The sequence below is a fragment of the Ostrea edulis genome, chromosome 2 (assembly GCF_947568905.1).
Source record: "Ostrea edulis chromosome 2, xbOstEdul1.1, whole genome shotgun sequence".
Taxonomy (NCBI): Eukaryota; Metazoa; Mollusca; class Bivalvia; order Ostreida; family Ostreidae; genus Ostrea; species Ostrea edulis.
The window spans coordinates 5,175,637-5,198,957 of NC_079165.1; the positions used below are offsets into that span (position 1 = coordinate 5,175,637).

Sequence of the window (23,321 nt, forward strand, 5' to 3'; positions counted from 1 at the left end):
CACATTAATGAAAGTCATCTCAATTTCTCATTATAAAGACATCAACTCGTAATCATGACGTGTTATATCGTAATCATGACGTCACCAGCAGGAAGAGACAACCACAAACTTAGACCTACAGTGTATGATGACGAACTGAGGGTTATATTAAATCTTTTTCATACTAACACATAAGAAGTGCAAGCCATGGTTCTTTCAGCTATAATATTAATATTGATGTTGAAAAATCAGTATTACGAGTTTCTAATCTTATATCGAGAGAATAAACTCACAAGGTAAAAATGTATGTCTTTTTATACTACTTATAGCTGAGGACTAATCAAAATTAATTTTCAAAAAGGGGGGACGTAAATAACAGACAAAATCTAAGATGGTATTTTTCATTTATTCATTTGATGTTTATCTACTAGGAGAATTTAACAACTGATTAAGAAGGGATACAATGTGATAAATTTCAAGTCACTGCTTTACACCGGGAACTCATCATCGATGTCACATATGCTATTTTAAGCCATAGCACATCACAACGAAATTCAGCTCTGAGCTAATTTAGATTCATCATGTCAGTATAAAAAAAACTGTCCAGATTGTAAATTTAAATAATCAATCATCACATGGTGTCTAACATTTATACCACGTTGTTATGTTTTTTCAAAAAGAAATACAGACACGATTATATGGTCAATCATCACAGCAAACTAGAAAACGTTTAAATTGTTTCGACGTTATTTATTGACTGATAACAAACACGCTCCACAGCTTACATCAATGCTTCTCGTTGGCTTTGATATTCTACTCAGAAAACTAAGTACAATTTTAGTTCGGCAAATATGCACTACATTACGATCATGATATTTCGCGTTTTCACAAACATTTGTCAGTTCTGTTCATGAAAGGTGAAGATATAGAACAGTGATCAATCTCATAGCTCCTATAAGCAATGCAAAATAGAGAGTTGGACTAACACGGACCCCTGGATATACCAGAGGTGGGGTCAGGTGCCTAGGAGGAGTAATCATCCCCTGTCGAACGGTCACACCCGCCGTGAGCCCTAAATCTAGATCAGGTAAACGGTTTTCCTTAGTCAAAATCAATGTACCAAGAACGCCCTAACAATCGGTATGTACATAACACGCCAGACAGCATTTGACCCAATGATAGGATATATTGACAAACTAGATCGTTATAACGACCATAGATTTTCCGAAATGCTGACTTTAAACGAGACTGTTGAGACCCCTGCATCCTCAACTTGTTTGTCAGTAGCCAGCTTCGATTTAAAAACTGACCATACACAGAACAAGCTCTTGCGTATCGAATCAGTTGATAGATGTAAACACCATATACAGGTGATGACGAAATAGTGCTATATAAATATGGGACGTTGACGACTGAAAAGCTGAAATCATCCCGGTTGTCATAAAGTTGAGTTGTTAGTTTGCCGTTAATATCTACGTTCAATAAAATATCTAAGTAGGAAGCAGAAGTGGACGACTCTGTAGTGTATGTTATTTCGAGTTCACAGGGATATATGAAATCGACATACGAATGAAAATTATTATCGTTAATGGACAATACATCGTCGATATATCACTTCTGGTTTAGTAAACACAGAATGATAGATGGTATATTTGTTTCAATATGTCTGATGCGGGATTTTGATATTCCTCTTATACTTTTAATCCACCCTGACAATGTATCAAGTTCTTCATAGTTAACCCATCGTCTGGCATAATCTTCGATGTAATTCATAATAGAAATGGAATTCTGTCACCAACTGAAGGACCTAGGTTCTCTGTATTTAGGACCTTTTAGAATAAGTGATATGAGATCCTCATTTTCAACTATACTTATTTGTGTTTATAATATTGACACCAGTACTATGCTTAGTACATGTTTCTCACCTCGAACAAAATATGTTTGCCATTTCCAAATCGATTGGAATACCCCAAGTCCAAACTTCATGGTTGGGTAACCCTACCATGGTATCTATATTTATTAAACCAATTATCATCAAATATTGGTAGTAATCAAGGACAGGGTGACATGTTCTCTATTTAGGGTATTTCCACTTATTTAGTAAACATTGAATTAAAAAAGGTCGCATGTCTGGTTGGTCTGGGCAATCAACAGAATCAGGAGATCAGATAATTCGTATATATTCGTTCTCTCTCTCTCTCTCTCTCTCTCTCTCTCTCTATATATATATATATATATATATATATATATATATATATATATATATATAAAGCACCAAAATGAGCAACAACCATGTTGTCAAATTTTCGGAACGACCCGTGCCTATTTGAGGAAAACGAAAAGAATTACATAGTATGGACAATATCAACAGAGAAAAATTACAAAACAACAAAAACTACATATAATGTAAAACTTATACGGTACCAATTTTGATGTACCAGATGCGCATTTCGACAAATGATGTCTCTTCAGTGATGCTCAACCGAAATATTTGAAATCCGAAATAACAATGAAGTTTTAGATCTATCATAGCAAAAAAGAGCGTGCCAAAAAAGTGGAGTCAATATAAATACACCTAGCACTAAAATTCCACTTATATGCAAACTTAATTCCTCCAACTTGTTGAGAAAATTAGGCTCGGCCTGCTTGGCAGACACATGAGACATTGCTTGTTCTAGTTTTATAGCATCAAAATACTTTCTCCAGAGAATGATATTTGCTAGATTACACCTCTCCAAATGATTTGAATTTTCCCACCGTTTGACCCTGCCGATTTCTTTAAACAATGCCGGAAACTGTGCAATATAAGGACCAATTGTTCCTGCTGTTTCACGTTTTGGAAAAAAAACCAAGAACTCGACCTCACAATGCCAAGGAACTGGCAAGCTATATCATGAACTCGAGTCCTCCCTTCTTCATCTTTTTACTAAGAAATAATCTTAAATCTTCTGCCATTACCTCAAAAAGACTCTTCCCCATTCCTCTTTCAAAATCCACCTTAAATGTCATTTTTACAGTATGATTTTGAATCAGGTAAGTTACTGAAATAAGCAATACATCTTTTAGCTAAATGAGGTGACGTTAATTTCACAATCCCTCCATAAAACACACCTAAACACAGACTGAACATTATCATCAGTTGATAAGAACATACCACCTTGGATAAGAAGGGAAAATACAAAACAAAACGAACAATGAAACTGTGACTGAAAAAGATTGAAAAATGTATAAAGGAATAGATAAAACAAATAATGACAGTAATGATCAATAGATATGCGAGCGGATCTAACATCCCATTTTAATTTGATTGTTGCATTTGCCTCAATTTTAAACCTATAGAAAACTGCATTCATTTTTGAGAGACTAACAATATATATACTTCTTGTGTCATGTTTCAATTGCCCCCACCGATTTTCACATCTTCTGTACGAATATCAATTTCAAATACCCGGATAAAAAGCCCTCTATTGTGATAAAAAAAAGAGAACACATTGGAATTTGCGTAGAATATACAAGTTATAAACAGGTCGGTCTTTGCATTATGCAGACCTTTCCGATAAACAATATTGATGAAAATGTATTTTATTCAAAAAGAGAAACTTGATCATTCAAGTGTAACATGACAAATAAATTATTTCTTTAAAAAAAAAACTACGGGTAGGGGGCAGAGGTATACATGAAAGGCGAAGATAACGAACAGTGATCAATCTCGTAACTTCTATCAGCAATACAAAATAGAGAGTTGGGCAAACACGGACCCCTGGACACACCACGGGTGGGATCAGGTGCCTAGGAGGAGTAAGCATCCCCTGTCGACCGGTCACACCCGCCGTGAGCCCTATATTCTGATCAGGTAAACGGAGTTATCCGTAGTCGAAATCAGTGTGCCAAAAACAGCCTAACAATCGGTATGAAACACGTCAGACAGCATTTGACCCAAGGGCAGGTTGTATTGACGAACTAGATCGTTATAACGACCATAGAATTTGCGAAATGCTGACTTCAATGGAGACTGTTGAAACCCCTGTATCATCAACTTCTTTGTCAGTAGTTTGCCCCGATTTAAAAACTGACTATACGCAGAACACGTTCTTGCGTATCGAATCAGTTGAGAGATATATACACCATATGCAGGTGATAATGGAATATCGCTACATAAATATGGGAAGTTGACAATGGAGACGCTGAAATCATCCCGTTTGACATACAGTTGAGTGGTCAGTTTGCCGTTAATGTCTACTTTTAGCAAAATATCTAAGTATAAAGCAGAAGTGGACGACTCTGTGGTGTCTTTTATTTCGAGCTCACAGGGAAATTTCGAATCGACATATGAATGAAAGTTATTATTGTTAATAGACAAAACGTCGTCGATATATCTAAATGTCGGATTGAATGCCACAGCAAGAGATTTTTTCTTCTCACGTAGATATTTTTGAATAAATTCTGCTTCATATGAATATAGAAACAGAGTGATAAAATGGAATCGAATTTTGCTCTTCCTGGTGGTTTTACGATAAACTGTTTTCTTTCGATTATTTGCAGATTTTTACTGTTGAAATGAAAGCCCGTCTTAGAGACATTTTTAAATAATTGATGAAATTCCCAACAGTGTTTACCTGTCCTACATCTCATGCCGAAAGGACGTCCACGTTTTCCAACGTGCAATGCTTCGGAATAAAAATCAGCATCTTTATGATAGTTTCTAAAAGCCACATCAACAAGGGTATTTAGTGCGATCAAGAGGACATGTGCTTGTGAAAGATTAGGACGACCTGCTAAGATTCGATCTTGTCTTAAACATTCTAAATATCTTTTCTCAAGCAACAACATCAAAGCGTATGACATTTCAACACTTTACACGACCATTCTTCAAGATAAATTAAAGACGAGACATTTTGACATCATAAACCGTTGCTTCTTCGACCAAAATGAAGAAAAGAAAACATTCCTATCCAGTGATCATTTATCCAAAAATTGGTTTCATAAACAACATTCTGATTCCATGCACAAGTACCCTGAAATCGATATAAAGTATGCCGGAGTTCCTCATCGACAATATCTTCCTAGTCTTTAGCGATGATGTCTTCTAACATTCGTTAGAAATTCTCATTAACACGAAATGTGTTCCTTTGTTAGATGACCTGTTTTATACTCTTATGAAGCAGAGGATATTCAAAAGCTTCTACATGAGAAGAAAATATCTCTTGCTTTCAACTCAACATATAGATATAGCAACGACGTTTTATCTATTAACAAACATCATTTTCGTTCATATTGCGATTGAATATATCCCTGTGAACTCGAAATAAAAGACACCACGGAGTCCTCCACATCTGCTTCCTACTTAGATATTCTATTGAAAATGAATATTAACGGTAAACTAACAACCCAATTTTATGACAAACGGAATGATTTCAGCTTCTCCATCAAATACACAAGCTATTGTGACAGCAGCCAAACAACCAATGTGAGGATTTATACTAATCTCGTCACTTCTCGCGAAATCTCACTTAACATAAAGACATGACACATAGTCTTGAAAAATCGATGAAGATATTTTGATGCCTGAAAACTACTCACCGTAGACCATCACCTGACTGTTGAATATAGGTAAATTCCACTTGTAGGTACTAATTATCAAAACCAGTCATTATAAAATTGCATCAATCAAGAACTAAATTATATAATTTTATTCCTAACTTGCTTCCATACAGGTAAAGTTAATGATGTTCACCAGGTCTAAATTTAGATACCTGTGTATATATTCAATTAAAATACCAGTTGCGAGTTAGTTTGGGCGTAGCAGGCAAGGCGTGCACAGAGATATAGTTGGCACCCAGTGTTTTGTATATTGAAAACTTCACTTTTTAATTTCTCATATAAACCAGATTGTCTTCACTTCACTTTTGAGGTAAGTTTATCTTTATTCAATATATTTAGTAAATACCGTAATGCATTGCAAACAGCTTTGCCATTTTCTCTTATCCTACAACTTTATAGTAAAAGTAATCTCAGGTTTGCATATTGTACATGTAATATTGTTTCACACGTCATAGTGTACCAGTAGTGAGTATATTATATCAAAGTAATGAGTAAATGTGGGTAGAACATTATGCTCATAGAGTAGTAGTAAAGTTACATATGCTTGACTTTTTGTATGTGTAGTACAGTGTATATACGTTGTATAGCAAAATATGTGATGTATACAAAAGTAGTGGTAAAATATAAAACCACAGTATTAACGTTATAGTGGATTTATCAAATGTACATTATGAAGTTTACTTACATAGTAAACTGTTGTGTAACTATACAGTATGTATTCTTGAAGTGACATTTATATTATAGGTCCAAAGTACAAGTAGACCAAATACAGGGAATGTTGTCATTCGCACGTTATACCTCTACCCGCCAAAGTTTGGGAGAAGACCATATGATGTGGAAACAGAAACCAACTTTTTATTTAATGAACTGTAGTACACAAAATTGTAATCTGTAAAAGTGGAGAAAAAATATACATATAGTGTAAAGTGTTGTGCAGTGTGTTATTTCTTTTATATTTATTTTGACAAAAACTCGGTCAATTTGTGACAATATATGATAGGTTAAACAGAAGAGTGTAAGTACTCATGTGAAACTACTAAGTATGCCACTCGATTCAGTACCTTGCTTCACTCGACATTAGATAGCTTGATACTCGCGATATGTTTCCCAACATATACTTAAAAACCACTCACTATCGGTCCTAGTTGACGAATCCTTAACAGAATACTTTCTTAAGGGTTTCAGTTCAGTTAAAATCGGTCACGTCAGCAACACATGCAGCAGACGTAATAAAATACTCCTAACAGCGCCTAAGTCAGCAGTGCGGAGTGGAACGTGGGACGCGACAGTTACATTGCTATATTGCAATAGAAGGTAAGGCGCATGGCATGTGTATGCAGAATGGCATACAAAACTAATTGCTGAATTTGAGTGCCTCTGCTGAATATTTATAATTTCTAATGAAAATGTATTTTCATGAACTGGACTAAAGGTAACTCAGTAAATAGCTTTATACTCAAATTCTTTATGGGCAGAACACACCAATATGGACGTATTTTATTTATATGAGGGTTATCCTGCAAAATCGTGGACAAGTGATGTAAATTTAAAAATAATCGACACTTCGTTGTTATTTTTAATACTCTTTAGTTCAATATACATAGCCAATTTCAGATATATATGCCCAAGAAGGACTGAAATGGCGCTTCATGTTATTTGTGGAGTCGCCTTTCTGTGCATCGATGATGACGTCAAAGTATATTTTGCGATATGCCAAGAAAAGTTGAGTCAACCCAGAATGATCGAGATAATTTACTGATGCACGCACTCGAAATTTCAGGCAAGAGACATCTCGCAGACACACGTGATAATCTGATGTTTAGCGATAGTGTGGTATAGACGGTAATCTGACCACATCTAACCAAACAGACAGTCTCAGTGTTTCGACAGGCTGCATTGTTAAGAGTCTTTTATTGATGCCAGTAGCCGTTTGTCGGTATATTTTTTGCCTACCACGGGACTCAGTACATACATTTCCTCTTCAAATTCATCTATGTCTATAGTGTACTAAATATTTAGTGACATTCCGATACTTTTCCGTCGTTGTAAACATATCTAGAAGCGTCATTCCTAAATCTACTCAATACTGAATTTCTCTCCAGTACGCCTTACCATCAACCGTCGCTATCCATCTGGGCCCATTCATCGATACCAAATTCTGATTTTTGTGTATTTTTTGAGAAACAAAATTAAGTTCTACTTAAATATGATAAATAAACTCTTACTGAAAATTTCAAATTAATGTGTGTTTTAAAAATTCTATCAATTTACAATGGAAAAGAAGGAAGATTGTTTCTTAATCACATTATATACTTGTTTAAAAATATGATCATTGAATTAAGAAAGTAGTTAGATTAGTAATACCAGTGTCTCAATTAATATTTTGCACAGACGAAAAGTTAGATTAGTTTATATGCAAGGTGAAGATAACGAACAGTGATCAATCCCATAACTCCTACAAGCAATACAAAATAGATAGTTGGGCAAACACGGACCCCTGGACACACCAGAGGTGGGATCAGGTGCCTAGGAGGAGTAAGCATCCCCTGTTGACCGGTCACATCCGCCGTGAGCCCCATATCCTGATCAGGTAAACGGAGTTATCCGCAGTCAAAATCAGTGTGCCAAGAACGGCTTAACAATCGGTATGAAACACGTCAGACAGCATTTGACCCAATGCGAGGTTGTATTGACGAACTAGATCGTTATAACGACCATAGAATTTGCGAAATGCTGACTTCAATCGAGACTGTTGAAATCCCTGTACCATCAACTTGTTTGTCAGTAGCCCACCTCGATTCAAAAATTGACCATACCCAGAACAAGCTCTTTCATATCGAATCAGTTGAGATATATAAACACCATATGCAGGTGATAATGGAATATTGCTACATAAATGTGGGAAGTTGACGATGGAGAAGCTGAAATCATCCCGTTTGTCATACAGTGGAGTTGTTAGTTTGCCGTTAATGTCTACTTTCAATAAAATATCTAAGTATGAAGCAGAAGTGGACGACTCTGTGGTGTCCTTTATTTCGAGCTCACAGGGATATATCAAATCGACATATGAATGAAAGCTCTCATTGTTAATAGACAAAACGTCATCGATATATCTAAAAGTCGAATTGAAGGTCACAGCGAGAGATTTTTTCTTCTCACGTAGAAGGTTTTGAATAAATTCTGCTTCATATGAATATAAAAACAGGTCAGCTAACAAAGAATATCTAAATTCAATTTCATGTTTTGTCAAATGCTGTCTGACGTGTTTCATAACAAAATGTAGGTCGTTCTTTACACCGATTTTGATGCGGATTACTTCGTTTTCCTTATCGATATATAGCGCCCAAAGCCGATGTGACTGGTGGACAAGGATATTTTTGCTCCTCCCAGGCACCTGATCCCACCTCTGGTGTATCCAGGGGTGCTTGTATGCTGAAGTCTTAATTTTATATTCTTTATAGGAGTTAGAGATTGATCATTATTCGTTATCTTTATCTTTTAGAGATACCGGCCATTTGGTGAAGGGGCAATCACTACTACCTATGTTTACATGTATATCTTATATTTGACGCGGTCATGGCACAAGTGGCACATGAACTCACGGCCTAACGGTTATAAAACGAACGATCTACCACCGAGCTACGGAGTCCAATCTTTTTTCATTCGAGAGTTCTTCATCCCATTCGTCCCCTTCATTTTACAGAGAAGGCGGTCCGTGCTAGAACTGATCGCTTTCACAAGGACCAGCCGTGTCTTTTCAATTTAATTCAGCATTTGTGCCCTCGGTAGGTTTGCAGACAATTTGTTTACAAAAAACAGAGAGGACGCACGGCGGGTGGACCGGCCGAAAGGGGATGCTTACTCCTCCTACGTACCTGATCCCACCTCTGGTATATCCAGGGATTCGTGTTTGCCCAACTCTCTATTTTGTATTGATTATAGGAGTTATGAGATTGCGCGGTTGAGTTAAGGCTTTCCCCATAAATGTTTTAATACCAGTGCTGTACATAAATATACTTTACCGCACTGGCACATTGTACGACGTCACAATGAAAAATACGTCATGACGAAGGTCATGACGTACATATCTACAGTCCTTTTGTGGTTGGAAATGTCAAAATATTGTTTCGTTATTTACCACCGCTGTCAAAAGGTAAACTGTAATCGCGTAAAAGTTTCTGTCAAATGGGTTATATCAATTCTCTTTGATATTGAAAAAGATTTAATTTCTTCTTTATATAGCATACATGCTAAAGAAATACCTATATTATATTGTGATCTTGATATCGCCCCTAATCTACACGTATAGTTACGTTCACAATGGACTCATTTGCATAAACAGGGTTTCCGTACATAAAAATTTCATCATTGGCACGACACCCCGAGGTGAAAGATGTTTGATTTATGTGACATGTGATCTTCAGTGCCAAAGGAAAGTTAGGGGAGCAAGTTCTGGCTTCAACAGAAAATATGTTTTTCAGGCTAGATTCATCTTCGTATGTGCAAAAATCGCTGCATCTTGCATATTCAATGCAATGCAAAAATTAGACATGTTACAAGTCACAATAAACTTGCTCTCAGCACTTTTCAAATTAAGAAATCAATATGCTTTGAAGTTATATTAACTTCAACTTGCATTGATATCTGGATATCGTGCCAATTCAACGATTTATGCATACACGATACGTTTTTATCTTGATATTTGATCACGTGATACAGAGTTGATGTAGAAACTGTCGGTCTGGTGAAAAATGTATAAGAGGTCAATATGCACTTAATGATATATACATATTGTTTTTGTATAAAAGGGTTGTGTTTACAGAATTTGTCACAAATTGATCTGTTTATTAATGATTTTTTCCTGACATATTTCTATGAACCTACTTAACACAACTGCTTGATCATCGTTCGTTATCTTCGCCTTTCATAAGCTGAAACTAAGGGGAAAATTTGAACTTTTTCTTTCGACAAATCCAAATCAAGACCAAAATCTTACGTCGACATTTAGGAAGAGTACAATCCTCCCTGTTACATGAAATTGTGACGATAACGAACCGTGATCAATCTAACAATTAATATAAGGAATACAAAATTAAGAGAATTGTAATTTGATTCTATTCAAAACTTGTTGAAGTAAAGAGTGTCTAAGATTTCCAGGAACTAAATCGTGATGAATTTTAAGCATGGTATTTCATTTGTCAGATATCCCTCTCTAACCTGTCTCTAGACACATGTACATTGAATCTCAGGATGATAATCCTATTAGGGGTCATCCCTTATTGCATAAAAATAGAACGGTGTCATTTTTTTTCAACATATTACTACCATAATGGACACTCACTATAAACTTTAGAATATATTTAGGTAGTAGTCTTATAAAATTGATATACATTATTAGATGGTGCATTTCTATAAATGCTGAATTTTAACTTCTTTTTTTAGAAGACCCAATCTTTGCGAAGACTTTTAACTATGACATTAATGTATTCAGATCAGCAGACTAAAATGTCTTAAATAAACCTGACATGAGATTGATCAATGTTCGTTATCTTCACCTTGCAAAGAATGATCACAGAAAAAACCCCAACAATAGCATTATCAACATGACATGTATATGACAATTGTTACAAAGGAGGCACAAATGCAACCGTGAATATAAAAAAAAATGGACTAAAATATTTTGATGTGTCAATCTGAATTTTAATTACATACCACAGAAAATTTTTGCAACGCATTACAATTATAAGTGTTAGGAGAGGGACTTGTAAGTTACTAGATCTTGTTCCAAATCCTTTTGATTTGATCAAAAGAATATGTTAAAGAAACAATCTTTTTAAGCCATAACAGTTTGCAAATGCAATATGCTACATGGTTCTCTTTTTTCACAAACCATTTGCTAGGTTGATTTTGTTAGGTTGATTTTGACTATGGATTACTCAGTTTACTTCACTCACGGCAGATGTGACCGGTCGACAGGGGATGCTTACTCCTCCTAGGCAACTGATCCCACCTCTGGTATATCCAGGTGTCCGTGTTTGTCCAACTTTGTATTTTGTATTGCCTATTGATCTCTGTTCGTCATCTTCAATTTTCATGTAAGTGTGCGTGTCAATTTTCAATCGTTTTGGGGATCCTGTTGCAAATGTGCGCTATATTGTATCATAGCTTCTGATGATGAAAATATGGTAAAATGACTTGATGACGATGGTACAATGGCGATACCAAAACATCTAGGTTGCCCACAATTTACAATACATATTATTCTCAAACTTTTCTACTTCATGTACATTTAATTGTATGACAACATCCCGATTCTATAATTTCTTACGTTTATATTTTTCTATCTTAAAATACGTGTATATTCCTTTTCAAAATATATTTTGAATTTAAAGGCCATAAAATAAAAAAAACAAAAAAACTTATGTTCGCTTGGATTTATCATGCAAGGTGAAGATAACGAACAGTGATAAATCTCATAACTCCTACAAGCAATACAAATTAGATAGTTGGGCAAACACGGACCCCTGGACACACCAGAGGTGGGATCAGGTGCCTAGGAGGAGTAAGCATCCCCTGTTGACCGGTCACACCCGCCGTGAGCCCCATATCCTGATCAGGTAAACGGAGTTATCCGCAGTCAAAATCAGTGTGCCAAGAACGGCTTAACAATCGGTATGAAACACGTCAGACATAAATCATTTCAAGTGTTAAAGGTAGTTTTAAAATGAATAAAGTGTTAAAGGTAGACATAAAAGGAAAAAGTGCTAAAGGTTGTTATAATATGAACAATGTTTTAAAGGTAGTTATAAAATGAATAAAGTGTTTGAAGTTGTGTTTAGTTCTCAGCACGTTGTCTAATTTGACTCCACTTTTTTGGCACTCTGTTTTCCCCTATAATAGCTCTAGCAAGTTTATTGTTATTTCGGATTTCAAACATTTCGGTTGAGCATCACTGAAGAGACATTATTTGTCGAAATGCTCATCTGGTGCATCAAAATTGGTACCGTATAAGTTTTACATTATGACCCCTGGGTCGAGGCCTCTGCTGGTGGACTGTTAGTCTCCAAGGGTCTCCACAGCCAAGTAGCTAAGTTTTTTTGTTAGTAGCTTGGAAATACGGCTGTATATTTAATTGCTGTGATAAAATTTAGAAATTCATTTCAAAATTAAGGAGTATCTCCCTCATGTATAGGTTTTATCCTTAGACGAATTTGACTCCACTTGTTTGGTACTCTGGGTTTTTTCCTATAATAACTCTAGCAACTTTCATTGCACTGAAGATTTATAAATATAATATGAAATGTAGACTAACTGAAACCTCTTGTAACAGTGAAAATTTATATATCTCTGTGAAACGGGCTTTAAATACATATCAATACATTGCAGAAAAATCGTATTCAAATGTATGTATTAAAAATATATTTAAGAAAGTTTGAACAACTTTTGATACTTCTTGATTTGAATTTTGTATATGAGAGGCCCGATGTGGAGGGAGACGGCTCCTTCACATTTTGTTTACCTGGAGGCAATTTGACTCTTTGTGTATGTGGTAGTGTGCCTTTCAGGTAAACAAGGGTAGCCTTTCATGTGATAAATAATAGTGTTTGTGTGTGTGTATTTATGAATAGTATGACTTGACAATCCAATCTAACTATTGTAAACTTTATTGCATGAAATTGCATTATGTTGATGAATTATTTATATATTTGTTGATATTGAATTAAATAAAAGATAAAAAAAAAAAAAAAAAACTCTAGCAAGTTTATTGTTATTTCGGATTTCAAACATTTCGGTTGAGCATCACTGAAGAGACATTATTTCTCGAAATGTACATCTGCTGCATCAAAATTGGTACCATATAAGTTTTACATACATTCAATTTCATTCATATAATTGTAGATCCGAGAATGAACATTACGATCTACGTACTGCTCTTAGCAGTTGCTGCAGCATCATCTGTTTATGGACAAAGTCCTGGAATGGTACGAGTCTGTTTTAATGTTATCAGTAGAGTTTGCAGTCAGTGAGGTAGGATATCGGTAACCTTTTAAATTGTCTGTGTAACTCGGATGACCAAATGTGATATGTTTTTGGTCGTCACATGTGTCCATTGACTACTGACGAACACGTTGATGGTGATGGGATTTCAACAGTATTGTTTAAAGTAAGTATTTTGTCAATTTTATGGTCGTTATAATGATTTACTTTGCCAATACAACTTGTCGTTGGGTCAAATGCTGTCTGACTTGTTTCATACCGATTGTTACGCCGTTTTGGAACACTGATTTTGATTACGGATAACTCCGTTTACCTGATCAAGATATAGGACTCAAGGCAGGTGGCCCCTGTGGACAAGGGATTGCCATTTCTCTTAGGTACCTAATCCGACCTCTGGTATATCCAGGAGTCCGTGTTTGCCTTACTCTATATTCTGAATTCCTTATACGAGTTATGATATTGATCACTGTACGTTATCTTCGTCTTTGTTTTAATGAATTCATCACCCTTCTTTTTCGAATTAATTATAGACCCAGACAACTGAAGGACAAAATGACACGTCATGCGTTCGAGGCACGTGTAGCTGTTGCGAAAGCTGTTTAACATGGAACATTGTGGAGCAATTGTTCACAGAAAAATCGAAACGAGTAGAAATGGAGAACACAATTAAAGAGATGAAATCAGCTATTTCGGCGCTAGAAACCCAGATGTCAACAGGTATGTGTATATCATTCAGAGAATATATATATATATATATGTATATGTATATATATATATATATATATATATATAATTTTTTTTATTCATTCACATAAACTCTTTAATGACATGTATTTAATCCCTGGCTTTCTAAACCATTAGTAATATTTATTGCTTTTATATTTTGTTTTAGAAAAAAAAGTTCAGATGTAAGTATTTTGGTATTTCATTTCCTGTCTTCGTATAAGTTTTGATTACAATCCACTTCAGAAATTATTGTTTAGTTGAAGAAAATGATGAAATGATGTTTATTTTTCATCGTATTTTATCATAATAAGATTTTCTCAAGGAATACATAATCAAGATCAATCGTACACAAATTCTAAGAAACAAAATTAAAGAAAGGGAAGCGTTATCTGTATCTCAAGTTTAAAACATAGTATGATTTCTACTAAAAGAATTCTCAATTTCATCTAACCTATTGTTAGAATCAATGATTATTCTTCGTTCAAATAAACTAATAGGTGAAGCAGGACAACTGGGAAAACACGCAAACCATGCTCCAAGTTGGCCATTAATTCAAACGGTTACCTTTAAAATAGCATTTCAAGAAAAGCCTACTGTAACCTATGGTCTGTATTTACTCGATGCCACCTACACAGCAAATGTCCGTGTTGTCACGGAAGTGAAAAACGTCACCAATGCTGGATTTCAGGTAGTACTGAAGACCTGGGCGGACTCAACGATGTTCGGTGCCAGAGTCAGCTGGATGGCGTGTGGGAGATAGACAGAGTCAGTTGTATGACGTGTGGAAGATTGATAAACGTATCAGAAAAAAGCATTGTAACATGTCATGTACACATGTACTAAAATAAAAGTACGTTATGTTCTTTTCATATGTATACTTTGAATTCAATTAAACACGTCTAGGTTATTATTTTCAGGATTATAAACAATGAAAGCAAAATGTCAAATGTGAAGATAATAAAGTGATCAGTGTCACAAATCTCATAAGAATACAAAATCAAGAGCAAGGCAAGCACGGTGTTTTGGTACGGCAGAAGAGGGACCATATGCTTAGGCGGAGTATCCCTTGTTGACCGGTCACAACTGCCACGAGCCCAATACCTTGATCAGATATACGGTGCAATTTTAAGTAAAATCAGTATAAGTTCTAAATTATAACCATTTACTTTGCCAATACAACCTATCATTGGGTCAAATACTGTCTGAAGTGTTTTATATTTATTGTTAGGCCGTTCTTGGCACACTAATTTTGACTACGGACAACTCCGTTTACGTGATCAAGATATAAGGTTCACGGCGGGTGTGGCTGGTAGAAAAGGGGATTGTTACTTCTCCTAGGCACCTGATACCACCTCTGATATATCCAGGGGTCCGTGTTTGCCCAACTCTCTATTTTGTATTGCTTATAGGGGCTATGAGATTGATCACTGTTCGTTATCGTCGCCTTTCACATAGCAATGTGCAATCCAATATGCTGAAATTTATTCCGATACCTCTACGTGGAATGTTAAAAGTTAACGTCGGCCACAGCTGCAAGAAACTCATGCAGTCTTATAGACTTTCATTTATTCCATTGTCACTAATGAAGGTCACTGCCGAAAGAAATTGATGCGTAAAATGTGCAATCCTCTGAGCTCAACTTATTCCATTGCTATAAAGTAAGTGAAAGTAGACTTAACTTATGAGATTGATGACTGTTCATTATCTTCACCTTTCATTGTATTAAACCACTGCCTTCTTTTTAAAAACAACGTGCAATATCGATTACATATTGTCACAAACTTTTTAAATGATTACGGCAACTGCCGGATAAAATGTTTGCTAATATGGATATATCACTGAGCAATCATATAGGCTTAAACATATTCCATTGCCTCAACGCGAAATATTCAAAAGTAACATCGGTCACTGCCGCGAAAAAATCGAGCAATCCTATAGAGTTTAATCTATTCCATTGCTACAAATATCAGTTATCACGGTCACCACCAAATGAAATATTAATGCATGAAAATATGCAATCCTATAGGCTTAACCAATTCCAAGTAACGGTGTTCACATCTACAGAGCTACACGTACTTGCCAGCAATAAATTATCACGGACAACCCGCGGTACACAACCTATCATGACAGCAGCCAAACAACGGATTTGAGGATTTATACTAATATCGTTACTTCTCGCGAAATCTCACTTAAGATACAGACATGACACATGGTCTTGAAACATCAATTCAGATTTTTTGAATGTGTAGAAAATTCATAATTATGCTTGAAAACTACTCACCGTAGACTATCACCTGACTGTTGAATGCAGTTAAAAATTCCCTTGCAGGTACTATCTATCAAAACCTGACATTATAGAGTTGCACCAATCAAGATAATTTTTGATGATTTTAATTAAAGGATAAAAAATACAAAAGGTTTATGATAAGTTAAACAGAAACCCTCCAAGAGTTTAAATACTCGTGTGAAACTACTGAGTGTGAAACTACTCAATTTGGTCCCTCTCTTCGCTTGACACCAAATCTCTTGATTCTCGAAAACCTTTTACCAGAATATTCTTAAAAAATCTTTCACTATCGGTCCTAATTGATGAATTATCAACATAATACTTACTGAAGGGTTTTAGTCCACTTAAAATCAGTTGCGTCAATAACACGTGCAAAATACATTATAAAATACTTCTAAAAGCGCCTAAGCCAGCAGTGCGGAGTGGAACGTGGGAAGCGACAGTTACATTGCTATAATTATTGCAATAGAAGGTAAGGCGCGTGACATGTGTTTGCAGAATGGCATACAAAACTAATTGCTGAATTTAGGTACCTCTGCTAATATTTACAATTTCTAATGAAAATGTATTTCCATGAACTGGACTAAAGGTAACTCAGTAAATAGCTTGATACTCAAATTCTTTATGGGCAGAACACACCAATATGGATGTATTTTATTTATATGAGGGTTATCCCGCAAAATTGTGGACAAGTGATGTAAATCTAAAAATAATCGACACTTCGTTATGTTATTTTTATTACTCTTTAATACAATATTATTCAATATACATGGCAAATTTCAAATACATATATATGCTCAAAAAGACTGAAATGGCGCTTCATGTTATTTGTGGAGTCGCCTTTCTGCGCACCGATGATGACGTCAAAAGTATATTTTGCGATATGCCAAGAAAAGTTGGATAATTTACTGATGCACGCACTCGAACTTTCAGGCAAGAGACATCTTGCATACAAACGTGATGATCTGATGTTTTGCGGGAGTATTGTATGGACGGTAATCTGATCACATCTAATTAAACAGACAGTCTCGGTATTTCGACAGGCTGTAGTGTTAGAGTCTTTTAATGCTGCCAGTAGCCGTTTGTCGGTATATTTTGTTCTACCATGAGACTCAGTACTAAAGTTTTCTCTTCAAAATCGTCTATGTCTATTATGTACTAAAGATTTAGTGTTGTTTCGATACTTTTTCCGTTGTCGTAAAAATACCTAGAAGCGTCATTCCTAAATCTACGCAATACTGAATTTCTCTCCAGTGCGCCGTAACATCAAACGTCTCTATCCATCTCTCCTGTTTATGATTATTGAATTGCATATGGTCCGGAAACTGCTAAAATTGACGTAAATGGCTTGAAATTTGGAAAATGACACCGTACGACATAAGATATGCTAATTTTTACCACAACTTCGTTTATTGGATTTCTTTTTATATTAGAATACCGGTATTACTTGTGTATTTTCCATTGAACCCAATATGTTTGTCGTGTGTTACAGGACTATACTTTTGTCACATTCATTGATAACAACATTGTGATTTTTCTGTATTTTTTGAGAAACAAAATTAAGCTGTACTTAAATATGATAAATAAACGCTTACGGAAAATTTCAGATTAATGTGTGTTTTAAAAATTCTATCAATTTACAATGCAAACCAAGCAAGATTGTTTCTTAATCACATTATAATTATACACGTTTAAAAATAAGTTATTTGAATTAAGAAAGTAGTTAAATTAGTAGTACCAGTGTCTCAATTAATATTTTGTACAGACGAAAAGTTAGATATCTACATTTAATTTCGTGTTTTGTCAAATGCTGTCTGACGTGTTTCATAACAATATTTAGGTCGTTCTTTACACCGATTTTGATGCAAATTATCTTGTTTTCCTTATCGATATATATATAGGGCTGAAGGCCGATGTGACTGGTCGACAAGGAGATGCTTGCTCTCCCCTGGCATCTGATCCCACCTCTGGTATATCCAGTGGTGCCTGTATGCTGAAGTCCTAATTTTGTATTCCTTATAGGAGTTACGAGATTGATCATTATTCGTTATCTTTATCTTTTATAGATACCGAACATTTGGTGAAGGCGCAATAACTACTACATATGTTTATATCTTAGATTTGACGCGGTTATGGAACACGAACTCACGGCTTAACGGTTATGAAACGAATGATCCACCACCGAGCTACCGAGTCCAATCTTTTTTCAATCGAACGTTCTTCATTCCATTCGTTCCCTCCGCGCTAGAACTGACTGCCCTCACACGTACCAGCCGTGTCTTTTCAATTTAATTTGGCTTTTGTGCCCTCGGTAGGTTTGCAGACAATTTGTTTACAAAAACATAGAAGGCACACGGTTGGTGTGACCGGTCGACAGGGGATGCTTACTCCTCCTAGACACCTGGTGCCACATCTGGTGTGTTCAGGGATCAGTGTGTGCCGAACTTTCTATTTCGTATTGTTTATAGGAGTTATGAGATTGATCACTGTTCATAAGCTGAAACTAAAAGAAAGATTTGAACTTTGCTTTCTTTCGACAAATCCAAATCAAGACCAAAATCTTACGTCAACATTTAGGAAGAGTGCAATCCTCCTTGTTACATGAAATTGTGATGATAACGAACCGTGATCAATCCAACAGTTACTATAAGGAATAGAAAATTAAGGGAATTGTAATTTGATTCTATTTAAAACCTGTTGAAGTAAAGAGTGTCTAAGATTTCCAGGAACTAAATCGTGATGAATTTTAAGCATGGTATTTCATTTGCCAGATATCTCTCTCTAACCTGTTTCTAGACACATGTACATTGAATCTCAGGATGATAATCCTATTAGGGGTCATTCCTTATTGCATAAAAGTAGAACGGTGCCATTTTTTCAACATATTACTACCATAATGGACACTCACTATAAACGTTAGAATATATATAGGTAGTAGTCTAATAAAGTTGATATACATTATTAGATAGTGCATTTCTATAAATGCTGAATTTTAACTTCTTTTCGTTTTCAGAAGACCTAATCTATGCTAAGACTTTTAACTATGACATTAATGTATTCAGATCAGCGGAGTAAAATGTCTTAAGTAAACCTAACATAGAATGATCACCGAAAAACCCCAACAATAGCATTATCAACATGACATGTATATGACAATTGTTACAAAGGAGGCACAAATGCAACCATGAATATAAAAAAAAATGGACTAAAATATTTTGATGTGTCAATCTGAATTTTAATTACATACCACAGAAAAATAATGCAACGCATTGCCATTATAAGTGTTAGGAAAGAGACTTGTAAAGTGTTAAAACTTGTACCAAATCCTTTTGATTTGATCAAAAGAATATGTTAAAGAAACAATCTATTAAGCCATAACAGTTTGCAAATGCATTATAATGCATTCTTCTTTTTTTTGACATACCATTTGTTACGTTGTTCTTGGCAAACTGATTTGACTATGGGTTACTCCGTTTACTTTACTCAAGGCAGATGTGACCGGTCGACAGGGGATGCTTACTCCCCCTAGGATACTGATCCCACCTCTGGCATATCCCGGAGTTCGTGTTTGTCCAGCTTTGTATTTTGTATTGCTTATTGACCTCTGTTCCTCATTTCCAACTTTCATGTAAGTGCGCGCGTCAATTTTCAATCGTTTTTGGGGATCCTGATGCTAATGTGAGATATATCGTATCATATCCTCTGATGATGAAAATATGGTAAAATGACTCAATGACGATGGTACAATGGTGATACCAAAACATCCAGGTTGCCCACAATTTACAATAAATATTCTTTTCAAACTTTTCTACTTCATCTACTTTTAATTGTATGACATCAGGATTCTATAATTCCTTACGTTTATATTTTTCTATCTTAAAATACGTGTACATGTATATTCCTTATCAAAATATCGTTTGAATTTAAATGCCATAAAATAAAATAAAAAACTTACGTTCGCTGCAATCAAATGCTTGGATTTATCATGCATCATTTCTCGTGTTAAAGGTAGTTATAAAATGAATAAAGTGGTAAAGGTAGTTTTAAAATGAATAAAGTGTTAAAGGTAGTTATAAAATCAATAAAAGTGCTAAAGGTTGTTATAATACGAGTAATGTGTTAAAGGTAGTTATAAAATGAATAAAGTGTTTGAAGCTGTGTTCGATTCTCAGCACGTTGTCTATACATCCAATTGCATTCACACAATTGTAGATCCGAGAATGAACATTAAGATGTACATCCTGCTCTTGGCAGTTGCTGCTGCATCATCTGTTTCTGGACAAAGTTCTGGAGTGGTACGAGTCATTTTTAATGTTATCAGTTGAGATTTAAAGTTGATTTTGCAGTCAGTGAGATAGGATATCGGTAACTTTTAAATTGTCTGCGTAACTCGGATGACCAAATGTGATCTGTTTTTCGTCGTAACATGTGTCCATTGACTACTTACAACACGTTGATGGTGATGAGGTTTTAACAATCTCGTTTAAAGTAAGTATTTTGTCAATTTTATGGTCTTTATAATGATCTACTTTGCCAATAAAACTTATCGTTCAATCAAATGCTGTACGACTTGTTTCATACCGATTGTTAGGCCGTTTTTGGAACACTGATTTTGACTACGGATAACTCCGTTTATCTGACCAAGATATAGGGTTCAAGGCAGGTGGCATCTATCTACAGGGGATTCTTATTTCTCCTAGGCACCTGATTCCACCCTTGGTATATCCAGGAGTCCGTGTTTGCCTTACTCTATATTCTGAATTCCTTTTATGAGTTATGATATTGATCACTGTACGTTATCTTGGTCTTTGTTTTAATGAATTCGTTACCCTTCTTTTTCTGATTAATTATAGACCCCGACAACTGAAGGACAAAATGACGCGTCATACGTTCGAGGCACGTGTAGCTGCAGCGAAAGCTGTTTAACATGGAACATTGTGGAGCAATTGTTCACAGAAAAATCGAAACGAGTAGAAATGGAGAACACTATTAAAGAGATGAAATCAGCTATTTCGGCGCTAGAAACCCAGATGTCAACAGGTATGTGAAAATCATTCAGAGAATATATATATATATATATATATATATATATATATATATATATATGTGTGTGTGTGTGTGTGTGTGTGTGTGTGTGTGTCTTTTACAAAGGTGTATACATGGTATTCATTCACATACACTCTTTAATGACATGTATTTAATCCCTGCATTTCTCAATCATTAGTCATATTTATTGCTTTTATATTTTGTTTTAGACAAAAAGTTCAGATATAAGTATTTTGGTATTTCATTTCATGTCTTCGTGTAAGTTTTGATTACAATCCACTTCAGAAATGATTTTCTTAGTTGACGAAAATGATGAAATGATGTTCTATGGAAATAATGTTTTTCTTTCATCATATTTTATCATAATAAGATTTTCCCAAGGACTGCATAATCGAGATTAATCATTCACAAATTCTAGGAGACAAAATTAAAGAAAAGGAAAGGTGGGATTTTCTGATATCTGTATCTAAACTCTAAAACATAGCATGATTTCTACTAAAAGAATTCCCAATTTAATCTAACTTAATGTTAGAATCAATGATTAATCTTCGTTCAAATAAACTAATAGGTGAAACAGGACAACTGGGAAAACACGCAAACCATGCTCCAAGTTGGCCATTAATTCAAACGGTTACCTTTAAAACAGCATTTCAAGAAAAGCCTACTGTAACCTATGGTCTGTAAGTGAAAAACGTCACCAATGCTGGATTTCAGGTAGTACTGAAGACCTGGGCGGACTCAACGATGTTCGGTGCCAGAGTCAGCTGGATGGCGTGTGGAAGATAGACAGAGTCAGCTGGATGGCGTGTGGAAGATTGTCAAACGTATCAGAAAAAAACATTGTAACACCCCATGCACACCTGTACTTAAATTTTAAAAAAATCATTTTTATATGTATACTTTGAATTCAATTAAAACACGTCTTGGTTATTATTTTCGGGATTATAAACAATGAAGGCAAATTGTCAAATGTGAAGATAATAAACAGTGATCAATCTCACAAATCTCATAAAATTACAAAATCAAGAACAAGGCAAGCACGGAGTCCTGGGCACGTCAGAAGTGGGATCAGCTGCTTAGCCGGAGTATCCCTTGTTGACCGGTCAAATCCGCCACAAAACTTTTACCTTGAGTAGATATTCGGTGCAATCCTTAGTAAAATCAGTATGTAAACATCGACCTAATAACCGGTATGAAATACGTCAGACAGCATTTGACCCAACGCGTATTGGCAAATTTTATCACTATAACGCCTATAGAATTTGAGAAATCCTGACTTTAAGCGACGCTGTTGAAAACCCTTTAACATTAAAATATTTTTCAGTAGGCTGTCTCGATTTAAAAACTGATCATATGCAGAATATCTACTTCCCTGTCGAATCATTTAGAGACAAAACAACAAAGGCAAGTGATAATGAAATATTACTACATGATATACGAAGTTGATGATGGATCCAGAGAAGCTAAAATCACCGTCTGTCATAAAGTTGGGTCATCAGTTTGCCGTTAACATCTAACATCTATGTTTTTTGTTCTATCACATCATTATGCTGATTCTATCTCTTCAAAATAAAGATTGTTAGGCCGTTCATGATAAACTAATCTTGACTACGGATTACTCTGTTTACTTGATCAAGATAAATAAATGAACTCTTTTGAATATTTGGTCTGCACTTGAGCAGGG

General features: G+C 35.3%; 1 protein-coding gene and 1 long non-coding RNA gene across 3 annotated transcripts; both read left to right on the forward strand.

Moving 5' to 3' along the window:
* Nucleotides 1-5,757: 5,757 nt before the first annotated feature.
* On the forward strand, nucleotides 5,758-6,514 carry LOC125682266 (uncharacterized). The gene is made up of 2 exons (XR_007372501.2): nucleotides 5,758-5,890; nucleotides 6,325-6,514. It is a non-coding gene; the product is annotated as an uncharacterized LOC125682266 (long non-coding RNA).
* Nucleotides 6,515-6,753: 239 nt separating this feature from the next.
* LOC130052431 (uncharacterized) lies at nucleotides 6,754-22,277 on the forward strand. 2 transcript variants are annotated; one of them, XM_056157396.1, is made up of 5 exons: nucleotides 6,754-6,894; nucleotides 13,480-13,562; nucleotides 14,109-14,295; nucleotides 14,471-14,486; nucleotides 22,206-22,277. In XM_056157396.1, the coding sequence occupies exons 2-5, from the start codon at nucleotides 13,488-13,490 to the stop codon at nucleotides 22,207-22,209; spliced, it is 282 nt and encodes a 93-aa protein (XP_056013371.1). In that variant the 5' UTR covers nucleotides 6,754-6,894; nucleotides 13,480-13,487; the 3' UTR covers nucleotides 22,210-22,277. The 2 variants fall into 2 exon arrangements, with proteins under 2 accessions (XP_056013371.1, XP_056013370.1); XM_056157395.1 differs by lacking the exon at nucleotides 22,206-22,277 and adding an exon at nucleotides 14,802-15,173 and having other exon boundaries at nucleotides 14,472-14,486.
* The last annotated feature ends 1,044 nt before the right edge of the window (nucleotides 22,278-23,321 follow it).